Source organism: Perca fluviatilis, chromosome 9 (assembly GCF_010015445.1).
Source record: "Perca fluviatilis chromosome 9, GENO_Pfluv_1.0, whole genome shotgun sequence".
In the NCBI taxonomy this organism is placed as follows: Eukaryota; Metazoa; Chordata; class Actinopteri; order Perciformes; family Percidae; genus Perca; species Perca fluviatilis.
In genome coordinates this window covers 26,836,430-26,850,965 of record NC_053120.1, presented here as the reverse complement: position 1 = coordinate 26,850,965, position 14,536 = coordinate 26,836,430, and the positions used below count along the sequence as shown (strand labels likewise).

Below are 14,536 nucleotides of genomic sequence, written 5' to 3'. Positions count from 1 at the left end.
CAAAAATAAATGTCATCATTTCATCACTATGTATGAAACGTTATGGATATTGACTCAACTAGACAGTTGTTTACAGTAATGAAAGGGAAATCCTGACAGACCCTCAACTTTAACCCAAATAATGAAGTATAACCTTATTTTCAGAATAAAGAGCATAACATAGCTTTCCCCGCACGTAACCAAAACATAAAATGGACCTGAAACCGCCTAAAAGCTGTATAAAAACTGAACAAGATAAAATCATTTAAATTGGAGAGTAAACCTGCAATGTGCAAAGTAGATAAAAAACAAATTTGCAACTGCTTATAAATTGACTTTGGTAATATCCTTGGCATGTCTTCAAAAGTCTGAGTACAAAAAGTAATTCAATTAAAGAAGACCTTATTCATAATGTCATTTACATAAACATAGCTTTCCCGCGCGTAGCCAAAACATAAAATGGACCTGAAACCCCTAAAAGCTGTATAAAAACTGAACAAGATAAAATCATTTAAATTGGAGAGTAAACCTGCAATGTGCAAAGTAGATAAAAAACAAATTTGCAACTGCTTATAAATTGACTTTGGTAATATCCTTGGCATGTCTTCAAAAGTCTGAGTACAAAAAGTAATTCAATTAAAGAAGACCTTATTCATAATGTCATTTACATAAGATATAGGGCATAAAATCATTGTGGCACTCCAATCAGTCAGGTCAAAGCAGGTACTTTTGCCTATGAAAGCAGATGTAAAACACCTGCTCCGATGTTTCTGCCTGGAGAGCAGTCCAGTCCCTCTTTTCAACGTTACTGTTAACGTGCATAAAAGCACACAGCTGACCACCAAGTTAGAGATGTCCATTACACTGACATGGCTGCAGGAGAAGCACCCAGTAGAAGGAGCACACAGCTGCGGGAGTGAACGCGATATTATGCAACTGGAGAAGAAAATATAATATACTTTACTTCTTTAGAGTTTTTTTTTTTAAACACTTCGGTTGTGTTTTTGCCCATATTAGTTATATAGCTATTAGTTATTGCAACGATTTGCATTAGAGCACATACCAGCATATATACACTGTTTTCTCCAACGGCCATTTAAACTCACATTGGCCCCCTCAGCATTGGACAGTCCCTCCAGAAAAACGTGATTATGCGATCGCATAATTCAATGCATAATCAGCCAAGGTCTGCATGTTTATGCGGGGGCCGCATTTTTTCAAATACGCCGCACTTTCGCCGCATGCGCGGCTTGCATGATTTCATAATCATTTTTCGTTGCGAAAAAGTCACATATATCTCAGCAGAAAGTTGAAAAATGTTGCGTTTACCCCACACAAGAGGAGCCATTTTCCCCTGTTGCAATGGGAACGTTATTAAGTGACGTAATTACGCGACGTGAACATCATCGAAAAGCAGGGTGTTGGGGGAATCACATGCAGTTTTTGTAAGTTCCCGCAATTTTTGCAAGTCCCCGCAATGTCATCGCATAAAATTGCATAAATATCCCGCATATTCCATCGCATAATCAAGAACAAAAAACTCATTTAAATTTTCTCAATAATACTAATTTTTCTGGAAGAACTGATTGGAAATAGCCATTTAGGGAATTCCAAACCATGTGCGAATCAAAGGCTGTATGGGGTGGATTCATCCCAGGGGTCAAAAGTTTGTTTGATAAAGTCTACTTTACCAGGAGAGACTCTCAGTCAACCACTGAAGTCTTGGTTCATCAGGAGGATCATGTTTACTCTTGCCTTTGACTCAGTTTGGGTGTGTTTTGTATATGTGTTGTGATTCGACTCCATCCTCAGGTTTCAACTAATCTAGAGTCTGTGTGGGGCTGATCAGGGCTGTTCCTGTCTGTGCCTCCCTGACCCGACCTGTGTGATATGACAAAGGCATGGAGCTAAATATGCAAAAAGACCATCCATATACCCTCATAAAACCAAAAATAATCAAACGTTTGCTTTCAAGTGGTGCTACAGTTAGTCCCAGTCACACCAATAAAGCTTCCTAAACACCTAAAAGTAAAAGAAGGTTGCTGTAGCTCAACTGTCACTATAAATTCTAGTATGTATTAAACTGTTCACCTTCACAACAAACATGGCAGTGCTGCTTACAGTAAAATGATTGCCCAGTGTAAGAGAGTGGAATATACAATAATATTCAAATTCCAAACTATTTCAGTCCAGCACACTGTGTTTCCTCTAAGTTATTTTTCTGTCTCGGCAGCACTGCCATATTCCACAGCAAATTGAAGATCAGCTTTCATTTTTCCCACTCACTGCAATGAGATCATCACTGACCCAGTATCACGTGTGCCACACAGGAGAGATATCAGTGTATTCTGCACTGTGTTTTGGATTTGTCTTTAATTCACACAGCTAATTCCCCATATCAGACCCAGTTTAAATTCACTGCAACATCTCTTTTCTTATATCTCTCAGATAGAGCATGTTGCAGACAGAGCAGTGACCATGCTCCCTGAATGCCCTCAGAAGCAATGGTTGTTGTGGCGATACACCACTTACCTTGAATTTGATCAGTCACCACATGCTAAGGGCCATAATCACAATCATTTTTTTTGTGGCTCAACATTATGTTGCCAGGGCATAAACAAGGGCCTCTGTCCCAAATTAATGTCATAACTATGCTTTATGGACTATTAAATGAAAGGGCTGAGTGCAATCGTTGCTTGTTGATTCTTGGCTGCCTTTCAGACTGCAGGTAAAACTGGCCCATTACAAGTAAATGGCAAAGTTAATGGCAGCATATTCAGAAAAGTCACATGGTGACTGGTGGTGGCACTTTATATGTGGTCTAGGTCACACACATGACACTGGCCTAAGCCTCCTTCTGGCTGCATCCCTCTGCCACAGTATCTTTCTCCAAGAACTCATTTTGTTTGCATGCCATTGTAGTCTCAACACAATGCATCGCACTAAAGGGGATAACAGTGCACCCTCGTAGGCAGTCATGGCTCTTCGTCCGCTTGTTAGTTATTCAACTGCGATGTCGTGTGACAAAATCAACATTAATGCAGGTGTATGATGATAGTTGCGCTGCGTTTTTCAGCTATATTGAAATATAATTTTACACGGAGAAAGTTATAGGTATAAAGCAAACGGTCTTCTTAACTTTGCTGCCACACAGCCCCCGACCCTCACTGGTCAGTTTACATAATCATTTTGCGACACTTCAGTTTTCCCTGTACACACTAACACCCACGTGTTAATAAGACGTATCCCCTCTGGAGACCCTTTTGGAAAGCTCAGTTTTGGGGTATGAGAAAAACAGCATTTTAGTGGGGACAACGGGCTAAAGCAAAGAAAACAAAAGATTTTTAATTGAAAGCGAATTACAGTAGTGAGGACGCACTCCAAGAGAGAAGTTTAACAGCGCCTACTGTCACACCTCGACACATTTGGCCAATCGCTGCGTAAATTGGGTTTAATTGTCGGATTGTCTGTTTCAGAAAGTTCCAAAAATTGTCGGATGCAGCCTGACACAATTCCAACGTCGGAAAAGGGGTTAGATGATCCGACAAGCACTTTGTTTGAAGCAAACTGAGGCGAGGTGTCCGAGCTCAAACGTTTTTTAGAATACTGCATCCGTGCAAGCAACACTGAAAGCGACATGTTGTCCAATTTATCCAACTGTACTCGTATATATGAAAGCATATCGAATGAATGACTGCACATCAATGTACAAACGACATCACATACAAAGGCATTAGTGAGAGAAGCTTCTATTTGATTTATCTGTCTGCAGGGTGTAACTTCTTTTGAACATACAGCTCAGTGGTTTTTTCAAAAAGCAATACAATGTAAATTGTACTACGGTGTCCACAAGCCAAAGTTTGGTAAATATATCAGAATATAATTGTTTTGTGGTGAAAACATTTAAAAAAAAAGATTGTGCACAGGTTACACATTTCCCTCTGGAATTAGGCATACAAAACCTTCCTTCTCCACTCCAAGTTCTTGGCAATAATTGGTTGGTTGGTATTTTACTGTACATTCAAGGGTTAATGTTTCCATATCACACCACCTGTGACGGCCTCCATAGAGCGCCTGTTCTCATGGTAATCTCTCAAGGTGTTTAAAGCAGTAGTGAGTGATGCAGCCTTTGTCAGCGCCGATACACACAGGCGACTGCTTTGCCCACTACCAGACCCTTCGAGAGGGTCATGGCAGATCAAAGGTGCTGGTCACAGCCATTAGGCCCGGCAGCCCAGACCCGACATGAAAAGCTTGTGTTGTTGAAAAGGAGGGCAGAAGGAAAAAAACAACAGGGCCCTCTTCGTTTAAAAAGCAAGCAAACTGTGAAATAATTGAAAAGGTGTGTCAATCAAGAGCAGGAGCGCAGCGGGAACTCCAAGATTCCCAGGCTCTGCTCTGGTCGAGCACTGAGCCATGGAGGGCTGCTCAAGGGGGCAACCCAAGAAATTAAAGACCCGGGAAAAGGAACAAAAAGAAGACAGGAGGAAAGGAGCAGAAAATTCTCTTTTTCTCACTCTCTCTTTGCTCAGTCTTTCACTCTTTTCTGCTTTTAAATGTGCGATGAAAGGAACCATTTTGCCACACTTTGTAGAGCTCCATTCAGACCGCTGGGTCATTAATAAGATCTTGTCTAGCTCTTCACCTCTCAGGTGAGTAACAAAGACTTGTTCGGGAGAGCAGCCATTGGAAGCGCCTGCCCCCCATCCCAACTCCCCCCGCCCCGTCTTATAACCAGCACCTTCTCCCTGTACTCGCTCCCTCCTCCTCCCCCATACCATGAGTCTGACAAAAGGGAACCCCGTGAGAGTGTCTCTCTCTCTCTCTCCTTTCTGCCTTTTTTTTTTCAAAGTCAGAAAAGGCTTGAATGATCTGACGTTGGGCTAACGTCCAAAAAATGGGGGACGGAAAGAAAAGAAAGAGTAAAAAAAAAAAAAAAAGGACTTGGTAAAAGACTTTTTCTATGCTTTTAAAAATCCCATAGAGGAGACATAAATGGCAAGTCCACAGTTGACTAGACACGTATAGTGCAGGATTTGCTTGTAATGGCAGCTTGAGCTTATTGACAGTCCCAGCCAAAACATGTCAAAGGTTAAGAGATCTTGCCAATTGCAAGTGGGAAGCCAAAAGCACCTTTTTCATGAGCTCAATAGGGCCATCGGTTGATACTTGCTCAGCAGAACACGGAGAAGGAGGGACCTTCAGTTTCCAATGCAACCCAGGAACAAAGAATGAATTTGTCGCCATTGTTTCTCTCCCTTCTTTCTAATTGTGATATTGTTCAAAAGATTTGAAACAGTTTTTGAATGAAAATTAGTCACAATTCCAAAATGCTTGATTTGAGTGATTAATTTTCTCTAAACATACTACTATTCAGTCAACTACACTAGAATAATGATAATGTCATTAGAGCAACCTAGATATTCCGGCCTGTTTGTGTAGATAAAAGTTTTTAACAATTGACATTGGACCATATGTTACAAAACAGGGTTTATTACAGTTTTTTCCAATTGCTAAAACACAATTTTGCAAACTAGGCTGGTTTTATCAAAATACTAATTCACAAAACCACACACCCAAACTGCAAAATACCTCATATATCCTGCAAAATGAAGCACTGCAACCAAAAAAAAAAAAAAAAATAATAAAAAAAAAAATTATAAAAAAAAAAAAAAAAAATAAATTACATTATATACCATTATTAAAATAACTTTTAAAAAATGGGAAAATTTTTTTATTTAAAAATTTTTTTTCTAACCAACTACACACTGTTGAGCAGAATGAAAAGCACTCTCATCTTTAGTGTGCTTTGTCATAACACTAAAATAGTTCAAATTGTAGAAAATTCTTCAGATTGTTCACATGAACAGAAATATTTGCAGATACACACACATGCTGTTGAAACATTTTTATTTCACCAAACAAATCAGTGCAACATATGCACAGCAGATATATTTACATTGGACTGAACAAAAATATGCTCACAAAAAAACAGTAAACTGAAAAAGAAAATGTGCAGAAAAAATATATAGAAAAAAAGAGGCATCATAGTGCTTACTTCCTGATTAAAGTGGTAACAATTAACCATTGAGGTGGTTTTGGCCGGTGGCACATATATTGGCCAATTAGATCATGTTGTGTCATTTTAAATGGCAGTGTTTTAAAATGGCAAATATGTGACTTTATGTCAGATTGTGTGTCTTATGCACTGGAACCGTGTTCAGTGCATTTAAAAAGTGCCACTTTGAATTGCAAAATGTGTGTAAAGCAGAAAATGTGTTTAGACTTTTGGAGACTTGAGAAGAGGTTTTGCTCTCTGTGTGTCAGTTTAAATAATTGTGCTATGCATGTCATTTTAGTGTGTTTGCAATTGGAAAAAACTGTTAAGAGAGGATAACCCCCACACCCGCACTTAAAAATGTAAAACATATTCAGAGGTGGGACCTAGTCAGCCAATCTAAATTTAAGTTGGTTTGCATGGGGCTAAAAAGTCATAATAAATTGTTTAAGGATTTCTAAAGAACCGCCAATAATCAAATCTCTGAAAGACTTTCTTTTAAAAGGCTTTTAAACAAAACGTAACAGTTTCAGTCAAAAAGGTATCCTTCTAGAAAACTGTATCAATATTACAGCATTTCTAAACTCAGCAGACAGCCATTCCTTCCATCCAGTAGGTGACCTTTGTCCAACAGAAAACTCTAATAGCTTGAGCAGGGACCTGATTTCGGATTTGAACACGTTAGAAAAACATATAATGAACAGTATTCTCACTAAACAGGCATTTGAAGGAAACTTATTATATTAAGGGGGCTGTGAGTTATATGGATCTAACTGGTCTTTATAGATGTGTGGTCAAGCGTCCACAGCCCAAGTGATTCCTCAAGAAAATGTGAAATCCCCATTTCATGTCCTCAGATCTTTTGTGTCTGCTGGCTGCTACACCCGCATGTATGAATAAAATGACATGTAGGGTACCAATGAGACCGGAGGAGAGAAAGGACAACACAAACTTTGTGACAGATAATAGCCAGTAGACTCCTCAAATATTAAACTTTTATTAATTTAAGTAATAAAGCAACTAGTAATAAAGTTTTTTTTTCTTCTAATTTGAACATTTAAAACCCGATTCTTTACTGTTCACTGACAACTCTTTTCAATGTTTCAGATGTGACAAACATCCATCCAACCCACCTGTGTACAGTCCCTGAAACTCAAACCAGTAAATACCAATACAGATGAGACCGGAGGCGAGAAAGGACAATGCAAACTTTGCAACAGATATTAGCCAGTATTCTCCTCAAATTTTAAACTCTTATTTATTTAAGTAATGACGTAACTAGTATAAAAAAAGTAGTTTTTTTTCAAATTTTAAACGTTCAAAAGCAGATGTTTTTTTTTACTGTTCACTGACAACTCTTTGCAATGTCTCAGATGTGACAAACATCCCTCCAACACACCTACTGTGCCTGGAACTCAAACCAGCAAATGATGGCAATATCTTCTGGCACCACTTTCAGGCACCAGCAGTTTTCATTGGCCTGGACTAATCCCCCATAAATCTTTGCAGTGCTCCAATCACCAGCCGGGTCTCAGCTAATTGCTTATGAGTTCCTTGCACGCTCCAGGTGCCACCGTAGCACACCCTGTGTTTCTGAACACCGCTCGTAAAGAGGAGGCTGCCATCAAAGTGTGAATGTTTCCTCGGGGGATCAGAGGCAGTGCAGGAATGATGGGGGTGCAGCTGGGCTTGGTACCTGGATGGACTCGACTCAGGCATCCCCCAGCTGCAGTGTAGGGGGCCTACACTGCAGCTGTTGCGAGCAGAGAGAGGCCTTCATTTACACGGTCCTGTCAGAGAAGAAAGACACTCAACAGGAGTTTGTGTTTGTTTACCTTCCTCGGCCTTTCTTTCCTCCTTTTTGCTCTTTGTACTTCTTTGTGTCAGTGCCTAAAGTAGATGACCTCACTTGGTAAGCACGACTGGGGACATTCAGAGCTGGAAAAAAAAAGAAAAAAGTTTGAGATAGTTGCGTGTTTAGAGTGATGGGAGCAGCAGATGTGTGTTTTTAAGTATTAGAGTCCTTCAGATGTGCTCTTTGAAACCAGCAACAGTAGTCTGATGACATTAGCAGCAGCGGCGTATAGAGAAGATCGGTTAATAGCGCCTTTGTTCGGTATCAGAATAGGAGATTTTGTGTTGTGTTGCTGTCATCTTTACAATGTAAGTTAAAGTTAATGTAATGTAAAGTTAAAGTTAAAGGATTACTAGGGATTACTCTGTTTTGAATACTTATACGTTTTGTATATTGAAATAGTTTTTGGTCGCTGTTATTATTGCTCCTGTCCGTGCTGGCTCTGAAGAGATCCTTTCTTAACATGATTACCGTTACAGTAAAATTGCATTCTAAAGTTGAGCTGAAACCAATACGAGGCTTTAGTCAAGTGGGCATCTACCCAATTTCCAGTCTTTTTCAGTTCCCTCTTTTTCTTACTGTCCATCCACTTGTTAACACGGAAACACTGTCGGATCAAACATAAAGAGACACAGAGTGAGGACTGTGGATTTTGTTCCATCTCTTTATGTCAAATTCCGTCATGAAATGGAATCTTTTTGACGGCCAGTATGGACGGGAGGTACAAATGCAGCAAATCAAAAACCCTTTCAGTGCACATAAGAGCATCTGAATTTTGTATTAGAGACCGTCTTCCCAAGAAGAAGAACAGCATCAGTTGAGCCCCAAAACAACATCTGTTCACATCCAAGTGAGGAAGACCTCTAGCAGGTAAGGAAAGAAGGAATGAAGGAATGAAGTCAGGTGACATTGAAGAGCGAAAAAGTCTGCGTAGGGAGGTTTGCGTGGATGAGTGGCTCAACAAAACATCAGACTTTAACACGGGAGACTGATGTTCGCTTCCCACTTTCCAACCGACGGTCAATGTTTGTTTTTTTCATGCGTGATCACATGACCACAATCCTTCCCAACACTCAAACAAGTTTATTTTAACACAAACCATGATCTTTCCCTAAATTCAACCAAATTAATGTTGTGGCCTTAACCAAACCAAAACTAGTGTTGTCACATCATAAAACAGAATGTGCTATTCTACAAGGCATTAACAAACAATGTATTTTGTTGTTTAATTTGGAATACTTGTTGTGGATTTTTTTTTAAGTGAACCTACCTTTTAAAGTCTGTTCTAAAACAAATATATAACTCGTTATTTCAAACATATTAAGTCAACCCTTTGTGCCAAGTTCAGCTTTACTGTTCTTTCCAAACTAAATCTGGATTTGCACAAATAAGTGGGTAGAAAAAAACTGCAGTGCAGGCGAAGTAGCACCTGCGTTTATTTTTCATTGCTGGATGGGTTTAGCCAGTGACCTGATCAGGAAGTCAGTCACTGCCCTGCACAAGACTGGTGGTTGTACCGAAGCAGCTGGGGGTTGGTCAGTTGTGTGGTCAGTGGCCCACTGCTGCTTTTATGACTCCTTCATTTCCCAGCTTTGGGTCCCTCTATCCTTCAGCACCTTGATCTGGTGCTATTTTTACAGCATCTATCCAAAGCCAACAATCCCCTTTTCACAAATATCCTGCAGTGCCTAGCCTTTGAGCAGTGACATTGCATGTTTTCTCTGCACATACTTGGTTTTCAGGGGTGCAAAAAAGAAGATTTCGTGCTCTGATCAGATAGCAGGCCACATCAGGGCGCTTTTGAAGGTGTAAGTGGGCGAATAAAGCAGGACAAAATATCATCCAAAAGAGAGCTTCATCTCCAGCAATTAGCTGCTATTCAGAACCCAGCGGTAAGCCCTCAGGTCATCTCCAAAACATCTCCCTGTTGTAGCCATGACAATGGGTGCGTGTCTTTATTTTTATATGCAGACAAAAAACAGATCAAGAGTGAGCCACATGGGACTTGTTTGCAATCAGTGCCCAGAGGAAACAATTAGCTTGCAAGCTTGCCAGCTTTTTCATGGGGTGAAGCGAGTTGGAGAGGCTGCTTAAGCGGCCAGCACAAGTTTTGTGTCCCTCAGTAAACAACACGGGGCGTCATCGGGGAAGGGGTGTCACATCTGGAGTCAGGAGGCTTGAATGGATGCAAGCAACAACGCAGAATAACATTGTGCAGGCTCAGACACTGTGCATGCGACAGAAGTGTGTGTTACACATTTTATGTAGTTCAGGATGTGGTCTGAGACTGGGGTGCATAGGTGTGTAACATGTTGTTCAATTAAGCTACTATGAGAAAATAATATTAATTTCCCGCCTTTTCTGACATGATCAAATCTTAACCTGTTATTCCAAATGCTCTGAGCTCGACTGGTCTTCTGACAAAGAGAGCTCTCTCGGGCCATTGTGCATGTCCTGTGTATGTGTGTGTTTTTTTCTCTTGTCTTAGGTTCTCTAACCCCCCTCCCCCCCCATAGCATATGGCTGTCTGGTATCCTAATCGCTAATGATAGAGTGGCTTTTGATGGGGAAACTCCCAAAGCTAGATGTTTCTAACCCAGACTCTTGTTCCCTCTTTTATTTTCCAGGCCTGATGGAAATCCGATCTGTCAGTGTGGGAGTTGTTGCCATCAAATCTGTCAGCACTGGGCTGTACTTAGCTATGTCCAAGAAAGGCACGCTCTTTGGATCGGTGCGTATACAACCTGGCGACATTGTTTCTGCAGGTCAAGATGGGAGGGATGGGGGGGGGGGGAGTATAGGGGTCCCAAATGAGTGCCTGTACACTCAAACATGTTTGATTTGGATGAAGTGAAGGGTATCTTCTGGTGGTAAAGTCCAGAGAAAGGTCAGAGTGTTACAATCAATCATGGCTGTACACCTGCACCACGGTTGATGATACCTGCAGCTTGAGTTGGCTTGTCCCACTGTCAAAATAAATAGCAGAGAAAAGACACCCGACCAGCTATGACAAAGAGCCAGCTGGGCTCCTTTAAAAGTCTTCGCGTGCCATCTGCCAATTGTTGTTTCACACAGCAAGCTTTTAAAAAGTAATCACCTGTCTTTGTTAAATACCACCACACATCAGACCTGAGGAGTGTGGTGTCTAGCTCATGTATTTACATCTTGGAAAAGGAGAAATCAGGGACAAGTGATCAGTCAGCAGCAGTGATAAGAGAAGTGCCTTCAACAAGCTAACACAGTAAATAAGACATAAACACATCTGAGGACCTCTGAAACCGCCCATAATAAGAAAAAAGGCAGGAGAATCACGCCAGGCTCATACTGTCTTGATGCTATCACAGACAGAGGCTCATTATAGCAGCACGATAACAATCTGGAAAAGGGAATGCAGCTTGTCACTACAATATCTTTCAAGCCTCTGACTAAGTGATAAGAAGTGATAACCACCCATGAAAAAGTGCTGACTGCTGGATTACCTTCCCAGATCATATACCTGCAGACAGAGCTCGTAAACAAGATCAGAAAAGAGATACAATGATTTTGATTGAACTTAACATTAATTGTTAATTCAAAAAGGTATTTTTATTTACAACTTTGCCCCTTTTTGGTTATTTTGAGTACATTCAGGGTTCTGTTCACCCAAATTATTCTCAATATATTTGGTTTTATGTGTAGTATTATTAGGTATTTTGGAGTTTTAAGCTTGGTTTCTGCAACTGAAACCATTAAAGAATGACATTCAAAAATAGCAACATTTCATTCCAGTAACAATGTCCCAGTTACAGAGGACATTTCACAGACTCATTGTGATCAGTTTCAGTTAGAGATCAGTTTTCAGAGATCAGTCCCAATGAAAACCTAACTGTGGTGCCCTGTCGATTATTGCGAGTAACCAGAACATTGTTTCTGGAAGCACATGTTGCTTTTGGGTTTTATTTTTTCAATGCTTTGAGCAGAACAAACGGAATTCCACTGACATAAACTGCAGTTGAAAGAAAAGAAGTTTCAGAACCTTAAAACTATCTGCATGGCTAGACACAAATGCTGTTTTATTGCAATTTGGGTGAACCAACCATTTCATTCTATACTAAAAACTTCCATTGTGGCCTTAAACAAACAAAAAAATGCAAAAACTACAAACACCTGGGAAATCTGTTACTGCAACAACAGACATTAACCTTTGTGCACTTCTTGGAAACTGGCCATGTATAGCACAGCATGAATAGCAGTCAGACATTAACTCATCTGTTATAACCTCTTTAACTTATCTGTCTTCCTCCCTCTGGTCACAGGTGAAGTACAACCCGAGCTGCAAGTTCAAGGAGCGCATCGAGGAGAACGGCTACAACACGTACGCCTCCCTCCGTTGGAAGCACGGCGGCAGGCAGATGTTTGTTTCGCTGAACGGGCGGGGGAAGCCACGGCGAGGTCACAAGGCTCGACGAAGACACCCATCCACTCATTTCCTGCCCATGCTCCCCTCCTAGCTGCCCAAGTCTGAACTCTGACCGGCAACTGGCTGGCTCGCCTGCCTCCTCACATTAGTGTTGATCTAGTCGTTATGGCAATCTTTATTTTTTTTACTCCATTTCTCCTGTCACATAAATGTACATTTGTTGAGGGTTGTAACATTTGTAGAGTTAGTATAATATGTACTTTTAAGTTATTTTCTCCATTTTCTAATGATGTTCAGTAATACGGTAAATATGCAGTAGAATTATACTATCTCCAGGCATCTGTCTGGCTACAGTATTTTTCTGTGTGTCTGAACTGCATGTAAAGCGGTGTTTGGGTGACTTTAGGTGGCTGGGAGAGGACTGAAAAGGGACAGCAAGGAATGGAAACAACAAAATGTGGCTCCCTGGTTTGTTATTTAGCTTATTTTAGATGATCAGCTAAATAGGAACAGAAGCATCTGGTACAGCAGAAATTACATTTTGATTTTAAGTATCGCTATTAAAACATAAAAGAAGCAACTTTGAAATAGCTACAAATCAGGGCCATAGGTACCAGAAAGGAACACTGATGTGTTCTGTATTTTTTATGGGTTGGGGTCACACTCACAATTACATGACATTGTATGACATGTTAAACATAGTTCTCATCTTCATCACATGTGGACCACCATTTCACATTTGAAAAATTCCCATGTTGAGTGATTTTCAGTTGTCTTACATGGGAAATCTATAACGTTATATGCAAAAAAAATAATAAACATTTAATATTACATGTGCAACACCATTTCACATATGATAAATTCACATGGAACATGGTTTATCACGTGAAACAGAATTTCACTGAATTAACATATAGGGTTTCACATGTGTTATTTTTGTAAGGCTAAGGAGTACTTTTAGGCCAACAAAAGTAAATACATGAATATTAAAAATTTGTATTTCTCCAGCAAAATTTAATTTATGGTGAGGGCTTATATAATTAAAATACAACATGAGAAATCCAAATAATTAATGAACAATTGGGGGCGACTTGGACTCATGACCTCAGTATTTCTAAAAATCTTGCCTATGGCCCTGCTACAAATCCAACATTTTACTGTTGCTTGGGATATATTGTACTGACACTACTGGATAAGAGACACTGACTTGCACCTGAACTGTACAGAGAAGATGAAAATCTCTACTGACTCAGACACATTGATACATGTACTTTTCTGTCTGTATATGTCTACGTATGACAAGGAATTAACAGAAACTAAGCTAACTACTGGGATAACATGCTGGATTTACTGAGATGACCTTTTTATGTTTGTGCATGCTTCTGTTGGACTGCTTCTCCCACTCAACAACCCACAGCTAATAGATTGGGAATAAGTATCAGAAAAAAATGCATTGTGTCTCATCTAGTCTCTGATTCTTGGTCCTTACTTCACTCGTGAAATAATAACATACGTTTTGAGTCATTTAATGCATTATAGCAGCCATAGCAGATGTCACATAGCAGCAACTTCATTAATTTTGTACACAGTAGTAAATGGTTATTACATACTGCCTCTCTGTTAAGTCTTGCTAACATTTTCTCAACAACAAGGCTGTTGCTAATAGAACATTTAATATATTTAAAACATTTTGTACTCTTTAACTGTTGGAAGTTGATGTTTATTGTAATTGTTGACTTTTTGTGTTGGATTGTAGTCATACTGTTAAAAAAAGAAGGGAAAAAGGTATTTGTATTCAAGTCCATATTCATCGCATTTTGTATGGTACTGGGTATCGGTACATTTGTGTTCCACTTATCATAAACAGCTGTCAGCTTTTGGGCCATTAATAGTAGTTTGTATATAAGGCCAACGTCTCAGAACAAACTGTCTTTAGATTCATTTCAGCTAAATAAAATCATTTGAGTGCCTTGGTCCATGCTGAGTTAGGTAAACATCAATAAAAAAATGTGGATAAACTACAAGACATGGTCCTCTTCCTAATGCTAGCCTTTTTAAAATCATGTCTTAAAAATTATGAAGTTCAAAAATAGCATTTTAATCTTGTTTTGTGCATGGCACTGACTGTTAAGTGTTTGTAACATCTCCATCTAAGCTCTCCGACATAATCCCTCCTCATCATAATCATGACAAAACTCACAGCAGGAGAGGCGTTGATGTGGAGGACCTCCCCGTGCCTGATGAA

The 14,536-nt window shown here is 39.8% G+C and overlaps 1 protein-coding gene across 1 annotated transcript in view; it reads left to right on the top strand.

The window, feature by feature from the left end:
* Positions 1–14,315, top strand: part of fgf22 (fibroblast growth factor 22) — a 28,551-nt gene extending 14,236 nt beyond the window's left edge. Inside the window, exons 2-3 of the mRNA XM_039810301.1 lie at positions 10,520–10,623; positions 12,188–14,315. Of these exons, the coding sequence (XP_039666235.1) occupies positions 10,520–10,623; positions 12,188–12,382 (299 nt within the window). The 3' untranslated portion in view covers positions 12,383–14,315. The remainder of the gene's footprint in view (positions 1–10,519; positions 10,624–12,187) is intronic.
* The last annotated feature ends 221 nt before the right edge of the window (positions 14,316–14,536 follow it).